General features: G+C 39.0%; 1 protein-coding gene across 7 annotated transcripts in view; it reads right to left on the reverse strand.

Moving 5' to 3' along the window:
- The window catches only part of PPP2R2C (protein phosphatase 2 regulatory subunit Bgamma), a 161199-nt gene that overhangs the window by 95949 nt on the left and 48052 nt on the right, over positions 1-17198 (reverse strand). For 2 of the 7 annotated variants that reach the window (XM_064151499.1, XM_064151498.1), the window contains exon 2: positions 1132-1223. The exons of 4 other annotated variants lie outside the window; for them this stretch is intronic. In XM_064151499.1, the coding sequence (XP_064007569.1) occupies positions 1132-1198 (67 nt within the window). In that variant the 5' untranslated portion in view covers positions 1199-1223. The remainder of the gene's footprint in view (positions 1-1131; positions 1224-17198) is intronic. One more of the 7 variants, XM_064151503.1, reaches the window with a different exon arrangement.

The following is a 17198-nucleotide window of genomic DNA, read 5'->3' on the forward strand; positions in this document are numbered from 1 at the left end:
TTTTATTCTAGACCTTGTGGGAACAGTCAGGAATAATGCTAAATTTACACAATGATTGAATTATTTTACATTCTCCTGTTACTGTACCTTTTTACAAACAGCCACAGTATCAGACTGATGGGCCTCAACCCTGAATGTCAATCAAATCAGTGCAAATCTTTCACATGGCATCTGAAGCTACAAAAGTCATTTTCCATGACCTACCAGCCTTGCTAAGCCTTTGATTCCAGTTTCTCAATTGTACTTCTATATTTAAGAGATGTAAATTTGGCTGGAGAAAGAATACTCCTCACTGTATTTGAAGCTTGTAGTACTTAAATAAATCTAGGGATGTATGTAAGAATTCATCTGCCAAACTTGTGAGCACTCATTATGGTTTTTGTTCTGAAAATGTGCATCAGCCCCCTTAATTCCTCTCACAATTTATCATGTATCTTCTGGTTTAGGTGAAACCTATCTATTGTAATCCTAGTACGTATCCATGACTTAGATGCAGCACAGAATGCTACATGTCTAACTTCAGACAGGCAGATTTAATTAATTGTACAATCATCTAAACCAGCACATTAGTTTACCAGCTTAATTGGTGTTAATATCTAAATTACACAGTCATTATGAAAAGAGAAATGTTAAGATAGGGATTTACAACAGAAACCTAATAGTTCATTTAGATACTGAAAACCAACATTCACTTTCTTATCAATTTTCAGTGCATTTCAAAGCATGCCTCCTGGTCTAGTGCTCTAAAGCTCCTCTGGCACACATGGCTGCCAATAGAGATTCCTCCTCTGTATCACATTTACAACCAGACCACATTCAGCATTTGCATGCTACTTTGTAGACGTGTACACATAGCATTGACAGTCTGAAAACAGTGCAAATAAAAGAAGAAAAAAAAAGGAAAGGTGCCATCCAACCACAAAGAAATATCAAAATGTGACAGCAGTCAAGCAGAAGAATGCAACCTGAGCGACCCCAGCCCCACCACTTCACAATACATAGAGTGATTATCTGTTAACAACTGGTGGCTCATTCAAGACAAGGGGTCAGTCTCCATCCAACAGCCTGTCCCACAAGAACCACTGCCTGGCAGCAGGAACTGCATGGACGGAGACTCTTCCACCCACTCACCTCCAGAAGTGACCTCTTCAGAAGTGGGTTGAGGAACATTGGCAGGACAATGTGGGGAAGCTTGCATTGCTGCCGCCCTTGCTATACCTGTCCTGTGGAGAAATAGAGGACTTAATTTCCCAGGCTGCCAGTCAGCACCTTCTACATTACAAGTGAAGGAATAAAGAAACGAGTTTGACAGTGCCTGCTTCAAGCCAGTGCGTTTTGGGGCATGGTGAAAAAAAAACCAACATGTTTTCTTCTTGGGCATCCAGGCAACTTTCACATCTTCTGTGGAGCAACTTTTGTCTGCCCAACCAACAAGCTGGATTCCTTCCTTCATGAGATGATGATGCTCTTGCCAATTACCTGTATAGCAAGCTGGGATATGGCCACTGAGGATCCATTTAACTGGACAGCCGAAATAAAATAAATAAGAAAATCATGTTTAAATTAATCTCTCAATGCTGATGTGAATAAGAACTTGTTACTGGGCAACTCTTTCCCCTCAATCTCCCTTTCAAAACAGCAAGTTTTTTAGTCTGCTCTTTACACATTTCCTTCACAGAAACCTTTACCATCCAAATGACCTAGCAGAGATGCAATTCTTTTGCTTTTCCTGCCCCACTCATTCCACAGAGGCATTTTATTTTACTTCCACATTACCCTGAATAGGGTTACCACAAGAATCAATCTTAGCAAAGATAACTTTTAAGGGAAAATGGAAAGTTTCCATTATCCTCATGGTTTCCAGCTAGGATAACAGTTTTCAGCCAGCAGGTTTCAGTGTGACACATTCAAATGATTTGTGTATGTCAAAGTTCAGTCCATTAGAGAGAAGGCAACAAAACCCCTCCATCTGAAATACATGAATAAATCATTCTTTTGAGTGTGGTGATGAATGCAACGGTCTACAATCTCAAAACCAATTCTCTAAAGCCTTACTAATCCAAACATATTTGCTTCCAAAAGTGATCTTGCTGTCTTTCATGAGTACCACGATGGGGTTTGTTGGAAGAAATGTAATGTTAAAACAGAGGGGACTGGAAGCTAATGATCAACCATTTTATTCTGGTACAAGTGTGCACTGAATTGTGATGTTCACAGGCAGGAACAATTTCCAATAATGAACTGGAAACACATCAGCCTTCATTGCATTTGCTTAACTTTGGTCAACAGCAACGTTAATCTTGCAAGTGAATTGGGAGACAAGACAAAGCCTATGCATGCAAAGTTTATGTATAATTCAGAACTGCTGAAAATCATGGAAAGCAAATCAAGAAAATTATGATTATAAAAATATGGCAGAGGAACTCTATTAGGGGAGAAAAAGAAAAACAAACACCAAATCACAAACAACCCCAAAGAACAATCAAAAGCCACACAATTTTTATTGCCTCAATCATTAAGCCAGGTGTGTTCTAAAGAGTAAATGTGGGGGTAAACAGAATTTTTCACTTCTTGTGTGAGCATAACAGCCTTAAGCATCACTCACTCCCTAAACAAAGGTGCCAGACAAAGTGTGTTCTTAAAATCTATGCTGTTGTTTTCAACAGTATGCTGCTTTTCTCTCCACAGTTCCAAATTTCCACTACACTAACCACTTCAAAGAAACAAAACTATTTGTCTCTCTAAGTATCTACTACTTTGGACCACAACTATGGCTGTCCATGGGCTATGGATATATACAGACTTTAGCCAAGACATTTGGAAGTATCTCCAAGAGAAAGAGTAACAACTGGTCACATATATAATACCATACTTAATAAACCCAGTATTTAAATGTAAGACACAACAGACTGGCTGAAAGAAATAGGACAATGATTAATTCTGTACTGAGCACTACAGATAGATGTTCTGCTTCCCTTCAATGACAGTGATTATTCTAAGCACTGACAAGAATTTCAGTGAATCTGCTTCTTTTCTATATGTGACAAATGCAAAGGAGTATCAGGAAAAATCAAAACCATAATGGAGCTCTGATGAGCTTAATTTTTACATATTGCCTGTTCTTCTCTGAGTCATAAAAAAGCTGCTCCTGAAAGATCATATTGCAGTAACTATGCACAGATATCCCTGACACATTTCTCTAGAGACAGAAAAGAAGTCAAACACTTTGAAATATTTAGGGATAGCTTCTAATAATCCTTGGAAGGACTGGCATTAGTGGGAACAGGTTTAACCCAAAACCACAACTGCTTATGCCTATACACTTCCTTAGCTGAAAACTGATAAAAGCTAAACCTGGGGCATAAATATCAGCTGCTACTGAAAGCAGGAGCCACACTGTGGATTTTGGCTTGTTTGTTTTAGTAATCTACAAAAACATCAAATGCCAAGCATTTCACACTTTGAGGGTAACCTACATTTGCTTCAAAAACAAGCCTTAGGCATTCAAAACCAAGCACTTTACGCATTAAATGCTTCAAAGAGTGTTTCCTTTGCTTATATCCTCCTGATTTTCTCCCCACAAGTTAACTGTTATTCTTAAACCTCCCCTACAGTCTATGATGCTCTATGCATCCCAAGCACTTTAAGAACCACAATAACTGTACCAGATATTTCTAAAAGATAGGATCACTTTCACTATCTAGGAAAGTAGTTGGTGGAATGAAAACCAAAGCAAAACAACATTTTTTTTCCATAGGAGAATGACATATGTTCCAGAGATTAGTCCAAACAGAAATCTCTTCCTTGACAGAAAGTATATGCTATTTTCAGAATGAACTTACACCCTGTCACCATATCCAAGCTAGAACATGCCTTCCTCTTCCTTGTTTAAATATTGAGTAGAATCTATTGTGTACCTGGGGATTGTAATATAGCTCCTGGACTTAGTTCTCAGCTTCACCAGAAATGTTCCCGCGAGTCATGTGGAAATCACTGGGGTTTCTGCAAGTTTATTTTCCTTTTGAGAAGTGAAGAAAACCAACCTTTCCGTCTCCATGGCTAGAAAAAGAAGTGGTGAGATCTCATAGAATCAGTCAGGGTTAGAAGGGACCGTGAGGATCATCTAGTTCCAACCTCCCTGGCATGTCCATTTTGTGGACCTTTAGGTGAATGAATCCATGCATCTATAGCTGCAGCAGTAGATTCCTCACCTCCATTCTTCACCCAGCGATCACATTCAAGTGGTGCTTGAACACCTGTGCAAATTACCCTAGGTGACCCTGCTTTGCCAGGGGGTTGGACTTGATGATCTCTGGATGTCCCTTCCAACCTCTAAGGTTCTGTGATTGCCTGTCCAATTTCCTATGTGCGTTAGAAGACAGTATCACTGGGGACTACAGTCCCACCTGCATGTCCCTAATCAATATAGAGCTGGTGAAGAATAATGAGCCTGGTAATTTGCACCTATAGCTGAAATCATGCTCATCATCACTATGATGATGTAACTATGCTAGCCCATAGTTACCATCCAGCAGCCAGAAATTATATTGCTAGCTCCTAAACTTTAATGGACAGTATCCACAGAGAAAGGCAATAATGGCACTTTCAGTATACTATAAGCTCTGGCTTTGCTAAGAAACTATGATTTTTTTATACAAGCTGAAAAGAATATTGATTTCTTTCAAGTTCACTGCACACTAAATACAATTCCCACTGTTGCTATTTGAGACTATCTTTCTGACCAAGAAAAGAATTGATGAGTCTTTCATGAAGCAGAAACGTCTAAAGCTCTTTGGTATATTTCAAGCAATCTTGTCAGCTTGAGGGAGCCAAAAACTTACATCGATTCATGAAGTGCACAGAAAATACACTTTGGTGCCATCCAAGCATAGTGTACATTCCTGTGCACCATGGACTGCAAGACACTTTCAATCTAAAAACATCCATAGTGATACCACTAACAGTACAAAATCAGTGCTCATTCTCTCAATTAGAGACCAGGAAAAGACAAAAAAATGGCTGCAAAGCAACAGAAATTAATTAAATAAAAAAATCCCCACATCTGCAAGAATCTATATGGACTCTGAACAGCATCAGGAAGTTCAACAAGAAGTGTGAGATTCTGCATTTGGGACAGAAGAGCTCCACACATCTGGCTGAAAAGCAACTGGGGACACAGCAGTCCAGCTGAAAAGGACCTATGGTCATGCTGGATGCTAGGCTGAATATGAGTCAACAGTGGGCTCACATCAGCAAACCACATGCTGAGCTACACTAGGAAGAATGTGGCCAGTGAAAAGAGAGAAATCATCCCCTGCTCATCACTGATGGGGCTACACTATAGATAGCATCTAAACCCTGTTCCAAAGGGCTGGATCACTGTGCCCAATTCTTGTCACTAACAAACAAAACAAAGCACAAAGACCAAGAAGTGTGCCCCATGTACCCAGAGCGAGAAAAGCCAACTCATCTCTTTGCTACAGTTTCCTGGGCTTGACCAAAAGAGGTTGGCACACTCCTACAACCAGGTTAAAGTTAATCACAATATTTAAGACTGATTAATTGAAGTAATTAATTCTGCATACAGTACATGTTTTTTCTCCCCCAAAATGTAAGTGTGCTACTTCTTTAGCCATGGTCTATTCACTGATAGGTAATGCCTCAGCCAGAGAACTCTGGAATGCTCTTAACAGTAATCACCAACTACAGAAGACTCTTCATCATCTTAATAATACATTTTTACCTAAATATTCTGCCCATGGCTCAAAAAAAAAGAACCCAGTATCATTATGATACTGCCACAATAGGACTCTTTTGGAAGCTGCAAAAGCCTCATTTAGAGGGACATGTACTTTATTTTTTTTTAAGCGCTGGTGGAGATAAAGCTGAAGAATATCTGCAACAAAGAAATTTATTTAGGGGCTGAAACTATGTTACTGACATTCATTAAATATCCTGTTTTTCAGAGACTTAATTACACCTTTCGTGCTACTCGTGCACTGAAAAATCTTCTGGTTACCATTAATTTGAATTCTATTGCAACATAAATTAATACAACCTAGAGACATTTTTCAGCCCTTTAAATAAGGAACTGATGTGTCCAGGCAGTATATTCTTGAAAAGAAGAAATCTACATACAATTAAAACCTGAACTGTAATTACTTTGCCTTTCAGGAAATTACAAAGTAGCCTGAGGCAACATCACCTCAAAGAGAATATCTGGACAGTAGCTTTGCCTCAAGCAAAGACATAAAGAGTACTGAAAAGAAAACAATATGCATCAGAGAGTAGATCATATCAAATGAGTAGGTAAAAAGGTCAAAGAGAAAGAAGTAGGTTTGTACCCAGGTTGTTAGAAATCTGAATGCTTTAAGCTCTTAGGGAACCTTGCAAAGACAGTATTAAGGTCGCAGCATTTAACGGGCTAATTTTGATAGTACTCTAAATTTAACAAATTATATTATGCATGAAAATTCCCAGCACTGAAGACAAAATTAACAGAGGTTACTGTACAGACTGGGGTGGGGGGAAAGACAGATACAGAGAATAAAATTGGGACTCTAAAAGCACACAAAACCCCATGGGGTTTGTATAGAGTTTTATGGATTTACAATGTGCACATTTACAATGTGCACAGCTCTGCAAACCAAGCACCCCTGATCCAATTCCACTGGAGCCAGTGGCAGGTTCTTAATAGACTTCATTGGATACTAAATCAGGCTGTAACAAACCTGTCAGAATTTTAAATACAAAATTCTTGCTCTTTGATGGAAACTCAGATCTTAGTGTCCTAACAAACGTCAGTAGTGCATGATCTAGTCCAACCTCCTTGCCAGAGCAGGATCACTAAGAGTAGGTCACACAGGAACACATTTAGGCAGGTTTTAGAAGTCTCCAGAGAAGTAAACTCCACAATCTCTCTGGGCAGCCTTCTCCAGTACTCCATGAGCCTCATCATAAAGAACTGTCTCCTGATGTTGAGGTGGAACCTCCTGTGTTCCGGCTCATACCTGTTGTCTCTTGTCCTGTTCACTGGGAGCCACTGAAAAGAGACTGGCATCTTCACCTTCATACCCAGCCCTCAGATATTTATAGACATTGATAAGATCCCTCCTCAGCCTTGTCTTCTCAAGACTAAATAGCCCCAGTTCTCTTAGTCATCTACACATTAATGATTTTCAGTCCCTTCAGTGGCAGCAAAAGAATGGTACTGACTGGCAATTCCAGGTCTTGCACTTAGAAGATTCAGTGGATATACAGGAGCAGAAAGAACCTGACACAGAGTACCAAATGAATTCAGGGTTTGTCTGGATTTCTGGAGCTTGAGTACCACCAAGTACTGCAGATAAAAGCCAGGTGCTCAAGTCGAGCAGCAAATGGAAAGAGAATGTTGTAGACAAGGAAAGAATATTTTGTCTGCTTATTTCTCTCCTAAGCACTGCTTGCTGAGACACAAGACACATTCCTGACTTCTCCAAAGTCTGAGCAGACAGTATTACTTCCAGAAAGATACAAGTTGAGAATTTAAAGCTTGGGGGCCCTGCTTGAACAGAGATGGAACAGTTGCCTTCTGGTAAGAATTAAATCTGGTATGGAAAATTCACAAAAGGAATCAAAAGATGGTTTGGAAAGTGGCCAAACAGAGATCAAAGGAACTTTAGCAGCATGAAGATACACACCAGAAGTACATGAAAGCAGACTTCGAGGCAGACCATTAGGTTTAAGAAAGTATCTGTTGCATGTGTAGAAGGCTGTGTGAAGCAGGGGGGAATGTAGATTATTCTAGTGAAATATTTAGTCTCAAAATAACCATACTCTTGTGTAATTTCCACTCTTGACCATGTCAGTCATCTAGAAGAACAAATGTATTTTAGATTTAGTTCAGTGTTTGTACTATGAGAAGTGATTGACATATCCTGCTTCTGCTTTTTCAAGTGTTACTGGGTCTGGATAGCCTCAGAGTTGAAAAGAGGAGCTCTGGGATTCTGAATTCAATCTAAGTTTCGGGGAACTGCTGGGTTATTGCTCTTAAAATTTCAAGTGTTTGGAGCTACTTGATGCATTGCTGTCTTGGACAATGAAGATCCATGAACCTATATGGTTATCTGTACAAACAAATTTATGAAAAGAGATTTCTGGATCAGAGGTCATGCAAGAGGGACATCAAATGTTCAAAAATATTGGTAGCATTCCAGGAAAGAAAATTGTGCTAAACTAGGTATTCCTCACAGAAAGCTGAAAATCCAGTTGCTAACAATAATATGCCAAACCTAACAACTGAGTTTGGTCATTAAAAGGTAAAATAAAGGTGCTAACCTCAGTGTAACTCCATCTGTCAAATCTCATCTGTAATAACCAGGCTGATGTTTGCTCTGTAGAGTTCAAATTGCTAATTCCTCCATTTACACCAACTTCTTGGCTTTCAGGAGCAAAAATAATTTTCTATCTAAATATACTTACATTTAACAATGAGAAATGAATCCCTGTGCAAACAATCCTCCACACTGGCAATCTTTTCTGTTAGTAATTATTTATAGTGAAGAAGCATCAAAGCCTTCTGCTTTCAGTTTTAACATTACTTCTATTACTACCATTTTCCAGGTACCTCCAGGATAACTGTCAAATATTTTTCCAATATATTTGTAATTGTATTTCTCCCTTTCCTTCTCCTGTGCATAGATATTATAAAAGCCTTATAAAAAGATGGATTTGAAGAAGATTTACAGTTAGCATCACCACTATGTAAGTCTTTACAACACTGGTTTGTACGAAGAATCACAGAATCAACCAGGTTGGAAGAGATCTTCAAGATCATCCAGTCCAACCTAGCACCCAGCCCTAGCCAGTCAACTAGACCATGGCACTAAGTGCCTCATCCAGGCTTTTCTTTAACACCTCCAGGGACAGTGCCTCCACCACCTCCCTGGGCAGCCCATTCCAATGGCAAATCACTCTCTCTGGCAAGAACTTCCTCCTAACATCCAGCCTATACTTCCCCCAGCACAACTTGAGACTGTGTCCCCTTGTTCTCTTGGTGGTTGCCTGGGAGAAGAGGCCACCCCACACCTGGCTACAATGTCCCTTCAGGTAGTGAAGAAGTGATGGAACCCTGATGAATGGTGACAGTTTTGCACCTGTGGAAGCCAGCACTGCTCCCAGCAGCCTGTGTTTGCAGGAGCTGGCAGGTGTGGTATTTCCTTCTGTGCTAGCAAGGGACAATTTTTTTAAGCAAGCCAAGTTTGCTGACATTTTCTCTGAAAGTTGGTCTCTTCTAGTTTGGTCAACCAACCAATGCCACCTTCATTCTGGTCTCCTCTTTGCTGATACTCCCCCTGTGATGGGACAAGCTCCAACAGTGCAGAGAAAGAAGGGTAGACACCCCGGTCTACAGCTGCCTCTGGAGAATGGACTTTTTGCTGCTAATAACTACATCAGCAAGAGGTTTCAAAACAAACTCCAGATTTAAAATATCTTGAAATTAAAGGCATGAGCAAGTCAAAGAAACATTAGTATTTCAACCTAACCAGAAAACTGGGTAAGATCAATGCAATAATGTGTTTGTACTCTGCACAAATCACATTCTGCATGCAATTTCTGTGAGACAGATGAAATTTTCAGCAACTAGAAACCTTCACTTGGGTATAGAGTAAATTCGTGCAGCTAATAAACCTTGTAGTTTTAATATTATTGGTTTGCTTGCAATACCATTAGTGCTAGCAGATGCAGCTTACTTACTTTTAGTCTAGCACCTTTGCAACATTTACACAGTGCCACAAAAGGCCTTGTATACGACCCATTCTCTTGAAATGCAAGACCAAGCACAGAAATGTTGAATCTAGCAATTGAGTACATACCTAACAGTGGAAAATAAAACTCCCATCCAAGTAATCCATTTTTCAGAAAACTGCAGCTCATCACCACCACAGTGCAAAACCAGAAACGCAAGGACACTGCTTTTCATGCCATGGTAATACGGAAAGTTTTGTTCTAGTCACAAACTGGTGTCACTTCCCTGATCAGCACACACTGGCATACATAGACCAAGATAATCTGTGAATCATATAGGAGCTGAAAGACATCCAGTGCCCTACAAACAAGCTCTTACTATCCCATCTCCCAGTGCTGAAACTTTTATATAGCCACCAGAACTTCTAGATTCACACATTTCAAGCACAGCAGCTGGAAGGAACACAGCAGAAAACATGTACTAGTATCCATCCATGAGGATTCTGCGAGTGTAACATGCACAAAAGCACAAGTTCACACAACATGCACAAATTCCAATTCAAATTGCTCCCAGGCAAGGAGAAGCACCATTATCTGTATGGCCATTAGTTGACTCTTAGCATCAGGTGCTTCACTGCTGACTACAGAGAATACACTTGACTTACATCTTCCAGTCAAAAGAAGACTAGAGAACACACATCTGACTTCATCTTGTACTGCTTGTTCCCATATAATGGATCTGCATGCAGCAATTAATGATATTAAATAAAGCAGAGTGTCAAAATTAACATGTAGCAAGGCAATTCCTGTGTGCTATCTTGGCAGCCAATTTTGCCCTGTGCTTACTAGTCTACATTGCCTATTTGCTGAATTTTACTAATTATTTTTTTATTACTGCCTTTAAAAGTTTAATTTATCTTTTTATCATGTCACAATATAGAAATAAAGATATTGTAACAGAAACTGTATGAAATAATGACAGACAGGGCCTGACATACAACTATACATTTGAAAACCTTGGAAAGATTTACTAATGACCTTGTGCAAAGTTGATCATAAAGTGAAACCTCTCAAAGCTAACAGAAGATGAGGCTGCATTAACTGGATGAAAGTTGAGAAATAAATTATTGAAAACTGCCTGAAAACTATTTTTGTTCCATTTCACAATACTCATTTAACATCTTGCATTAAGGAGAAATAATATGGGTCCATTAAAAACAGAGAGAAGGAAATAAGCACTCATTAATTTTTAATTGAGCTCTGATCATCTTTTTTTTTGTTTGGTTTTTTGGGTTGTTTTTTTTTGTACTAGAAAGTGGCCCAACAGGCAGAGCATGTCGTGGCTGCCTATAATGCAAGCAGTACTATCACAGGGGCAACACTAAACTCCAAATGTAGGCAAATCCTGTTATTCTGCACAGCCATCAACTCCTTGAAATGTCTGGGTCACCTGAATAACAAAAGCAGTACAAACAGGAAGATTTAAGGTGACAATTAAGTAAGTCTTATGTAGGCTTGAGCTGAACTGGAACAAAAGGATAATAAACCAGCTTTCAGTCCTTTACTTTCTTCAGTACTCTGTTCCTAAGTAAACCACACACAAAAGTCATTATACCGTACATGGATGTTCCCATCTTTTTCTTTTCTTTTGCAAACAGATGAATCAGTAAATATGAAAGAAACAACTCTGCTATATTTAACAACACAGCTCCCAACCCCTGTCATATTAATAATTCACCAAAACTGCACAAGATGTTGTGCTGAAAGATTTTTTAGGAATCAAGTCTCTTAATGTACATTGTTACAACTTTTGTATTTGCACGAGCAAAAGAGTCTGCTCTCATATGCATTAAAGCAATAAAACTAGTAGGTACCATAGCTCTTCCACAAGGAAATGCTCCTGACAAAAGGAACTCTCTTAGCATACAAAAGACTGCTTTGCTATGCAGGTATTTTGTTCTTGGTAAAGAACTGGGAAACTCTGACCAGGAACCAGTGATATAGATCACATTAATTACTGAAGACAAGCTTAGTGTTCAGCTAAGAATTACAGAAATAGTCGATCAAGAAAGCACCTGAGTATGCCTCAGTATGTCCTAATCCTAGTCTTGAGTATTATTTCTTTTAAAAAAAGCAAGCAAATTTGGCAAGTAAAATAGAGATGACATTACTATGAGTGCCTAACAAATGTAGCATAAAAATCCTACCTGTGGTGTAGGTGGTGTAGTTTGAATGCATAGCTGGTGCTGCTCAGTGACAACAGTGACAAGCACTGCTGACAGTGTAATTCACTTTGGCTAATTCTGTATTGTTTTTTCCAGGCTGGGCTGAACTAATTTCTACTCCATGTTGCCCATAGTGGACATCGTCTTAAATGTCTGTGCTATGCAGATCCAAGCTTTGGGGAGCAGCAATGTCTGGTTTTCCTGCATGCTGAATCACACATCCAGCCACAGGTTTGAGCAGGCAAGTAAACAGTTCAGGATTCAGAGGAAGGCAGTGTGACAGCTGTGCTCTAGTCCTGCCCCTGTGGCTCCTCCCAACTAAGCTGCATGAATAAAGATTACAAAGACAGCAACATCATTTGGATGGAATAAACCTTAATAATCCAAATCTTCAAGGTTACTCACAACATTCATCTGAATAGCAATGTGCATGAAGAAAGAACCAAATCTGAGCACAAAAAGACATATCAATATCCTGTTTAACAAGGGGAAAACTTGTGCTTTAACAAGGTTTACCTCTGTTCATACTAGACTTGAGGAAATGACACAAGTGACTGGAATAAGCAATAATTCCTAGGGTCATTCTAAAACTGTTTCTGCAAAAACTAGAAATCACCAATATTCACAACATATATCCTGAATTGCTGGAGGTTAAGAGAGGAAGAGTTACCTCTTATATCTTTCTCAATAAAATTGATACCATCCTCAGAAATAAGTGAGCAGACAACACTAATAGTGAGCCTGAGCCAGAAAAGCAGTATCTGGACACTGCATTCTCAGGTGCAACACTCTTGGGTAGTCAGCTCCTACTCAAATTCTATTTGAGATGCTTAAGACAAATCCAGAAAGATTTACACTTGGCAAACAAAACCAGGTAATGTCCCTTAACTTTGATTAACGAAGAACAGAGATACCATTTTCTTTAGTTAAGAGGCAAGCTCCCAGATTTTGTTTTTATTATCTGCAGAGGATTTTCTCTTAAAATCATTAGGAAAAAAAAAAAAAGTCTTTTTTCATGGTCTATAATAAATGTTTCACATGGTTATGATTCAATGTGTTTTACACTACATTGGTAATTCTCATTATTCTTCAAATATCACATTTGAGCAGGTTAATACACAACTAACATGATTAACTTTTTAATAGAAGTTAAGCCATATGGAACCAATCTGCATGATTCAGCCATAGAAATGACTAGATAGTGAAGGTCAGATTCTGCCCTTATGGAACTTTGCTGTTTCACCTGAATTTGCAGGTCCAGACCAAAGGGGAACCTGTCCCTGTCTCAAAACTACAAATATGAGCAGCTTTTTATTTTTTCCCAATAATCATTAAAAGGCAGGGATGAATCAGGATGCTGGACTTGTCTGCATACAATCTCCAGAGTGCCATCACCACCAGAGAAGCATTTCTCCAGATGAATTTGGGATCATGGAGGTGACTCACACCTTGAAGAGTTTGGTAAGAATTTTTGTTTGTTATTTTTGTCTCAATCATTAAATCTGTAAAACACACTCTGAGTGAATTAACAATGCAGTTGATCAGAGGAGCAGCACTGTCGTTGCTCACAACTTTTTGCTCCTATCAGGAATACAGCGACCAAACCATGCAATTCAGTGTTCTGAATCAGATTCTGTGAGGCTGATCTCAAGGTCAGGAGACAGCAAAGCACATCAGCAGTCCTGTCAGTTTTACTGTTAATCTCAAGCACAGGTAATGTCAAGGGAACTCTCAGACTGAAGGACATTCTCTGCCCTCAGAAGCACACAAGTCTTTTTCCTCCTGTTTCCCTTCCCCCCAACTCACTGTCCACAATTTTCTTGCTGTCTCCTCTGACAGCCTTTGTCAGTAAGTAATGAAGATCATGTTTCCCCCACTCAGCCATTCTTTTTTCCCATGCTTCTCCTCTCTTTTCAGTTCTTCTAAAGGTGTTGTGGAAATAATACATTTTACTGACCCAACACCTCCTGGGCAGCTGGTTCCCATAGCTCGGGTGCAAAAGTAATAAAGATAAAACACAGCTCATCAATGAGTCACAGGCCTGAGCACATCTCTGAGGTCATCTAGCCCACCCCCCTTCCCCATGGGAGGCTCAGCTACCTTCAAGTCATTTCTTACAGGCATCTATGTCATCTGCTTTTAAAAGTTTCAGTGATAGAAACTACACAATGTCCCCAGGCAACATCCCAGTGCTTCATCGCCCTTGCCTTAAAAAGTTCAATCTTCCTCACAGGTCACATTTTCTAAGTCTCAGGTCTTTCTCCTTCAAAAGTTTCATCGGATCTTTTCTGTTTTCCCCACACAAACACCTCCAATTAAAGCAGTCAACACTTTGAAAGTGGCGGTCACTGAAAACCTTCCTTTTATATTGCTGCCAGTTAAATTGCTTTTCTCCGTTGTGTAATTGTAACAAACTTTTAAGACCTGCATTGACAACATAATTGAAATCCTGCCAGTTGGAACTCCATTTTATTGCAGCCAGGCATATGTAACATGAAAAGCAAGTCCAAATAGTCACTGTTCTCGTGTATGTGTCTATAATGCCAATAAGCAGAAACAGTATAACATGAGCTATCAAATCAAGGAACTTTTGAGACTTAAAGCCCAGTTCAATTTTCCATAGCTAAGGCTGACTTGTGTTTGATACAAATAGCTCCAATGTTACAAAGAGACGAAATCTGACTTTGCTTAAGCAAGCAGTTTCATTAGGAACACACAGTCTATAAGGCAGAGCAGAGCAAATCAGATTTGGCTCCTAGTTTTCCTGTGACTTGTGAATGAACTGTGTCACAGCTGCCTTCTTCTTCCTTTTTTTTTTTCTTTGTTATATTATTGAATAATTAAAAGAGAAGAAGAACTGGACAATAAAGTTAACCCACCACTTGACTATTGTTAGTTTTGCTTTCCTTATTGAATGGAGAGAAAGAAAGTGCATATAAAGGTCAGAAACATTTTCTTGGATGTTGGCTGCATCATTTTCTTGGATGTTGTTGCAGGACACCTCTTACCAACATTTAAAACCTCTGAAGGCAAGATAAAATTGTAGTTATCCACAGACAATGAATCACTATCTTCTCTAATATGCTGGATATACTATAAAATAGACTTTTGTTTTAAAAAGTGGATAAAAAAAATAGTTGGTTGGTTGTGGTCCAAATTAAATTATTTTCCAGTTTAACAAAGTAACTCATCACATTGTCTGCAACTGCATTTCTACATCCATGTTACTATCATACATGCAGCACTAATGATTCATAAGACCAAATGCAAGCTTTGTGAAAGGACTTCAGGCCTTTATAGACAAGAAGTGTTAAACATTGTTTCAGAGACAAATCTTTCACTGAATTATATTAAAAAACCCTAAGCCAACAAAGAAAGAAAGCATAATCTAAACATCAGTTTCATGTGCATATTCACTACACACTTCAAACAAAGTATATCATGAAGAAACAAAGATTTGTGCTAGTCCTCCTTGAGATGAAGGTGTTCTGGAAACGTTTCACAGATAATCCTTTCCCACGTGATTTTCATGACCTTTTAAGAGGTGTGGCAATGTCAGATACAGCAGACACGAAGAATTTTATTACACCAGATGAACTGAGTGTTCCCAAGAAACACTACAATAATCAAAGCAGAAGAACTATCACTTTGCCTGTCAAGGTTTCCCATACTTCTCCTATCTAAAAATCAGAGGCCAACTATTTGATGATGACTTCTGATTGCAGAGAAAATATAACACAGCCAACATTGACACTCAAAGTATATCTTGACCCATTTCACACATGTTACTTCATGTGCAATCACAGAACACCCAGACCTTCTTAGCCAAATACCAAGTGAAGATGAAACAGGAGAAAACCTAACATTTGCCTCCCCAAAAATACTTAAACCTTCCATCTAAACCACCCATAACATTAAAAAAGAGGAGAATATTGATCGGCAAAACCCACAAGGGATTATTTTCCTCAGATTACAGAATCGACAGACTTGAAAGTCCAAATTTCACCATAGCTGCACAAGCCCATTAAATATACATCTGAATCACAACATGGAGCAAGCACACTGCAGTAATTACACTGTGCATTTTGCAGAATCTAAGCCACAAATTTATAGACTAAAGACAGGTGTTTTTTTTTCCAAGTATTATTACAAGTGACCACATCTCAAAACATAAATCAACATTCAGACAAAAAGCACTCACCAAAAATCCAAAACACATTTTAAAATGCACCAAAATGCAACCCAGAAGGCAAAGAATGTCCTAGAGGCAAGATTAGCAAACAACTACACCAGCCAGTGGTAACAGTTACAGCACACAGGTTTTATTTTTCTCTGAAAAATCTGCTTTGTGTTCCCAGTCTGGTGAAGTCATCCTCCTGCTCTCTACATTTCACAAAAAATGCAAATCACCAATAATCAAGAGAGCATCATCAGCTGATCGCATTTCAGGATGCAGCATGGGAGTATTAAGTGACTGAGCATTGATCAAACGACGACAGAATCTGGAGACCGAGTCTCAAGTAGTATTGGTTGACCCTGATGTTAAGTATGTTCATATTATATAAGCCTACCCTGAAGTACTGTTTCTGCTGCTGCAAAGTGCTGTTAAAACTCTGCACACACAAATACATTTGCAAAGCTAAATACCTACAAATAGATTTCTCTTGTTCAATCAGTCTTAAAATGGCCTGCTCTTAAGCCAACTTTCTGGCAATGAAATATGGATCTGTACCTGATCCAACCATTTCACTGGTCTCAAGGTAGATTCTATAAGTATTTAATGTGTGTCACCTGCAGGAAAATTCTTTTTTATGTAATAAGCTACCAGCCATTGAATGATTTGAAATGAAAGTGCCTTTTCTTTTCTCACATACCTTGCACATACACTGACAGCAGTATTTCAGAAGCAGCAGTATTTCAGAAGGTTATTCTTACATACCCTTCCTAAATGTCTAAGATTCTCTAGGGAACAATCAACTCTGCAATGTCTTTGATGTTCAGGCTATAATTACCAAAATGAGATGCATAACCTTTATTACACCAGCAAACAGTTAACTTTCCAGATTATTTCACTTACTTTAGTCCTCCCAAATCTTTCATCTTTTTTCTTAAGTAATCAGCTGCTCCCAATCTCCCACACTGCAGCTACTGTGCATTCAATGCCAGGTGCTGCACACTTCAGAGCAGAAACTCAGGACAATGCAAGACCTTCTTCAGCTCATATAGTTTCATATACTACCGTAGCAT

The sequence above is a fragment of the Pogoniulus pusillus genome, chromosome 11 (assembly GCF_015220805.1).
Source record: "Pogoniulus pusillus isolate bPogPus1 chromosome 11, bPogPus1.pri, whole genome shotgun sequence".
Taxonomy (NCBI): domain Eukaryota; kingdom Metazoa; phylum Chordata; class Aves; order Piciformes; family Lybiidae; genus Pogoniulus; species Pogoniulus pusillus.